General features: G+C 34.6%; 1 protein-coding gene across 1 annotated transcript; it reads right to left on the bottom strand.

The window, feature by feature from the left end:
- On the bottom strand, window positions 1–4,857 carry LOC141396788 (ATP-binding cassette sub-family B member 10, mitochondrial). The gene is made up of 7 exons (XM_073972444.1): window positions 3,311–4,857; window positions 3,038–3,247; window positions 2,772–2,974; window positions 2,432–2,713; window positions 765–1,283; window positions 478–702; window positions 1–397 (listed from the first exon to the last, which is right to left on the bottom strand). Exons 1-7 carry the CDS (start codon window positions 3,606–3,608, stop codon window positions 128–130), a joined length of 2,007 nt encoding a protein of 668 aa, XP_073828545.1. The 5' UTR covers window positions 3,609–4,857; the 3' UTR covers window positions 1–127.
- Between the last annotated feature and the right edge of the window lie 740 nt (window positions 4,858–5,597).

Raw genomic sequence — 5,597 nt, 5'->3', positions numbered from 1 at the left:
TCAAATTTATACAAAAACTTTATTTATAAACAGGAAATAGTTTCCTTTTAAAAATTGTCTACAACCTTTTTAAAACAAAAATTAACTTAATTTTAGGTTAACAACAATGTGCATAATTGTGCTATTATCATGTATTCATTAAGAAAGCTTGCTTCTTTACCAATTCCTTAAAGGCTCCACTGTCGTTTGTAATTAGTTCTTCATAGGTACCTTGCTCCGCCACTTGACCATTATCTAATACCGCTATTGTATTAGCATTTCGTATGGTGCTAAGTCGATGGGCGATTGTCAAACATGTTCTCCCTTTAGCTAACTCCTCTAAAGCATTTTGAACTAATTCCTCCGAGACGGAGTCCAATGCACTCGTTGCTTCATCCAATATTAGAATGGTGGGATTCTAAATTAAAATGAAGTAAAAATTGCACAATATGCACAAATATTTAATAATACAGACACACTTTGTTATTTAAAGCTTACTTTGATTAATGCTCTAGCTATTGCAACTCTTTGCTTCTGCCCTCCGCTCAACATCATACCTCTCTGTCCAACCAAAGTTTCGAGGCCGTTTGGTAACTCTTCCGTAAATTCATCGACATGAGCTTTTCGTACAATTTCTTCAAATTCGGATTCCTTTATAGTATCTCCTGGATTAAGACCGTATAGAATATTTTCTCGTATTGTTCCAGAAAAAAGAACAGGTTCCTTTAATAGAAAATTACTTTTCTGTTTCAGTTTATTTATAACTAGAATTGAACAATGCTGACCTGACTCACTGCACCAATATGTTTCCTCAGCCATGCAGGACTTAAGTCTCTCAAATCTAGATTGTCCAATAAAACACGGCCCTTTAATGGATCATACAATCTCAGTAGTAGTGATGCTATTGTACTTTTGCCTGAACCGCTGCGTCCAACAAGAGCTGTCGTCTCGCCGTGTCTTAAAACTAAACTAAAATCACTTAAAACTACAGAATCGGGTCTGGCAGGAAAACTGAAGTTAACACCTTCGAAAACAACCTCTCCACGTGGCTTTGTCTCGGGGATGATACCAACATTTGTTGGTATGAGACATTTCCGATCTAAAATTTCCCATATTCGTTGTGCTGAACCCACTCCTTTGTTGAGTTCGGTGTAAAAATTGGAAAGACCGTTTAAGGAAATGGCTGAATAGCCTGCATATAAGATGAACGAGGTCAAAGCACCAATGGATAAAGCGTCTTGTATGACCAAATTGCCGCCGTAATACAAAACAGATATTATGATGATATTGCCAGACATGCCAGTCTACAAATGAAAAAAATATGATAATAAGGTGGCTGTAATAGTGTTCTAAAGTATCACTACTGTTAATCTACTCAATTTGGATGAATTATTCAAAAAACGTTTTGCGAATAAATAGATGCATAATTTATGTGTTTTATATAGAAAAATGTAAGGTAACGGCCTGTTTATATTATAGCATTTTGCAGGGTTAACCCTCTTTTTGAGGATTTATTTGACACATACGCAATGGAATTGACATTTGAAACCCAGTGGAATCCGGTTATATGTAAACGTACTATAATCCTTGTTCGTAAAAATATACATATTTCATTATCCACACACAATACCTGTAGTGCGATTCTCTAACTCATTTTTTGAGTTACCGACAATTGTCGGTAAAATTAAAATGCTTATAATTTCGTTTCGGTGCTACTATATGGAACAGAAGTTTGGACGCTCAAATCCTCTGATGAAAGAAAATTGGAAGCCTTCGAAATGTGGATTTACCGGCGAGTACTGAAAATACCATGGACTGCGAAAATTTCTAATGACGAAGTACTTAGAAGGATGAATGTAAGCCGGCAGTTAATAACAACAATAAAAAGTCGCAAAATAGCATATCTTGGACACGTATTAAGGAACAACAAATACAACATTTTACAAGCAATTTTAAAAGGAAAATTGATGGAAGGCATGCTAGAGGAAGAAAAGAAACATCTTGGCTAAAAAACATCATAGACTGGACAGATTATACCGACGAAACTGATCTGCTGAATGCTGCAAGACACAGAGAGCTGACAACCACTATACTATAACATAAATATAATGCGATAAATATTAAAAAAAAAACAAAATGAATTGTACGATCACTTATATCTGGATAACGGATGAGTAAATAAAGAAGAAGATAATTTCGTTAATTACCGATGTAAGTTAGCGACGAATAACAAACAGTCACAACATTCTACCGATAGCAAGTGTTGTCAACTTGTATTTGAACTTTTCATACAGAATTTTGCGTTTTAATTCTACCGATATTTGTCGGTAACTCAAAAAATGTGTTACAGAATCGCACTACTGGTGATTTACAATCAAATGTGTAAAATAAAACTGTCACTTTTTTCAACACTGTCAATTACGACAATTAGGAATTATAATTGCAATCTTACCGCTCCAAAGAACATGGCACGAGCTAATGTTTCTTTATAACCCAATTGTAGAGCTTCTCCCAGCAGGTTGTCGTAGGTTTTACATTCCTCATTTTCCCTGGAGAATGTTTTTACCGTTTTAACATTTCCCAAGCGCTCTTCTGCCGCCTTTGAAATCTCGGCTAATTTGTCTAAAAGACTTCGTGTTATTTTACGTACATACCGACCATAAACAATTGCTATGCCAGCAACGCATGGAACCACACATGTACTGATTAGAGCCAACTGTGGTGAGGTATATATCTGCAAAAGAATATAACAAATATGATATTGTATTAACAACAACCAACACATTACATACCATCATTGATGTACCTGCTAATACCATGACCAACGATCGCAAACCATCTGAAAGATTTTGACTCAGTGAATTTCCGACTAAATAAGTATCAGTTGCCAAGCGATTAACTAATTCGCCGGTTCCTTTTTTATCAAACCATCCAACTTCTTGATTCAACATTCGTCTATATAATTTCGAGCGAAGATCACGGACTATACGTAAAGCTAAATCGGAAAACTGGGAATATGACATTTCAATATATAATTGCATTTATTTGAGCAACTCACAAGCACTGTTGAAGAAATAAATACGCCCAAAGTTTGCCAAACCACCAATTAAGAAAACACCGCACAGTATCAGAGAGAAATGTTTTAATTTGTCCAACGCTTTGGCGGATTTTTCACCATCTTTGTCAAATATGATGTCCAAAATTTTCCCAAGAACAAAAGGAACGCTCATTGTTATTGAAGATGAAATCACCAAACATCCAATGGCAGCTGTGTAATGGAAACGAGAATAAATACATCCAATACGAAAAAAAAAATTACTTGCTTACTTACCTGTCAAAACTAATTTTTCCGATTTAGCTAAGCCTACGAGTCGCACTACATCGCCTTTCTTTATATTGACCTTTGCCGCCTTACCCTTTCCTGTTGATTCTGCACTTTTCAGACGGCGCACAAGCCATAAATTTACTTGTTGACTTCTTGGTTGCAGTAATTGGCTGTTGTTGGCTTTGGAAAACGCATTCTGTGTAATGAAATTCGCATTCTGGCGAATCGTTGTAAAATTCCTAAAGTTCCAATAGATGTTCGCTGATTTTGTAATACGTGAACATTTCAAACACTGTAACAACATTGTTGGTTAAAGGATTCATACAAAACGGCAGCTATAATATTTTCTTAAATAATTTCATTTAAAATATTGTTTTTATTTTAGATTTTACTTAAAACAACGTTAATTTGTTATGAAAGTCTAGTTTTTGATTAGGGATGTAGAAATCGATTGTTGTTTTCTCTTCATCTTCTTCAAAATTAAAGTGAAATGATAGCTTTCCTGGAGAATTATCGATTAATCGAAACTAGGACGGTTGCCATTTCCCAGCAAAAAGTTTGCATCTGCGGATGCAGTTAAATCACCAGAACAATTGCCGCTGGAGTACATCTTTTCCTATGAATTCACCTATGAATTTTACAGAGAGCGCGCAGCTAGGATGCACTCCATTTTGCTTTTACGGCACACACCTGGGATGCACTCCATTTTCTATCCAAATCACAGCCTTTGATGTAGTGTTTTGGATTGAATTTAAATGCAGTCTAAAGATGTTATAAAATGCAAGCCATTGCAAATATCCCAAAATAAATAAAATACATTGCTTATTCGTGTAAAACAAGAATATTAACTTTATTACATTAACACAAATTATAAAAACTCTCCATTAAATTTGGTCGTAACTAAGTTTACTTCCTCTTCTCTGCTTTTTATGACATCGAAATTGATATTGCTTTATCATCCAAATGGTTTTTCATTTTTCCTCCTACTTAAGTTCAGATTTCCAAAAAACTCCAACTCCACTTCAAAAATAATTTGCGTCTCGTGAATTACAGCAATGTTCGTATCTTTAGTTTGTATTTCTTTATTTTTTCTAAACAAATTCATATAATTTTAGACACTCTTTCTTGTGTTCAGAAAAAAAGACTGTGAATGTAGGGATCAGAAAATTGCCTTGCTTGGCTAGGGATCTATAAGCGAGTGCTTCTAAAATGTATCGAGCGGAGTGCATTTTTCATAACTCCGTGTGGACTGCATCGAAAGATGTATTGAAATCATAACTCTGCTTTGCACTACTTCCAAACTTTTTTCCTGGGTTTCTATTTGGGATAACTTCTATTTTGTTTTTCAAAAGCTCTGTTCCTTTACGTGCAAGGAGCAGTTTACAACTTTTACCACTTTTGCCGGTTTTACCATTTTCAAAAGTAAAGGAAACAGACCAAAAATGGTCAGGCTTAATCCCATAGTCGTTGTTTTAATATTTTATTAAAACAACTTTAATTTATTAGTGGGAAAAAATAGGCGATGTTTACCAAGGAGTAAGGCAGGGAAGACTATCAATCCAATTATAAACATCAACTCACCGTGAGTTTTCTCACACTCGCCTCCTCCCTTATTATAAACATCATATCGCTGTTGTGTTCTCACTCTTCCCATACTATAAACAAAGGGGTGAACAAAAGTCACGTTCGTGAGAAAAGTAGATATTATACATGTAAAAAAAGTGGGAAAAAGAGACAATTTTCTGGTGAGAAATCTCCCTTAAGATATCATGATGGATGGTATTTAAAAAAAAAAAATACGACAAAAACTAACCTTTTTGTATTTGTAATGATAATTAATTGTGTTTTAGGTTAAAGTTAACAAATAAATGATACAAGGTAACCTCACGTTCACAGCTCACAGAGTTGTATTCGCTTTGCCGTCCCTTCATTGACAAAATGGTTTTGACAAACTTGGTATGTATATGTTAAAATATACATACATATTAGGTGTGTTCGTTTACTCAACAATTTGTACAAATTTGTACAAGTTCAGCAACTTCTTGTAATCGGCTAAGGTCTTTTGCATTGTACTGTAGAGTAAACGAACAGCATCCAGTAACAATTTGTAAAAATGTTGAGTAAACGAACACACATATTGTTACGAATGTAACTGATAGGTTTAAGTTAGTTTAGTTTGATTTCCGTTAATTTAAAAATTTGAATTGTAACGTAAAGTTTTTATTACGCAGTTACTTTATTTAAGCAACAACAACTACCATGTAGAACTCCATCATTCTAGTTGTTACATTAC

Source organism: Musca autumnalis, unplaced genomic scaffold (assembly GCF_047663935.1).
Source record: "Musca autumnalis isolate F117 unplaced genomic scaffold, ASM4766393v1 scaffold_3, whole genome shotgun sequence".
NCBI classification, from domain to species: Eukaryota; Metazoa; Arthropoda; class Insecta; order Diptera; family Muscidae; genus Musca; species Musca autumnalis.
This window is presented reverse-complemented; position numbering and strand designations above follow the sequence as displayed.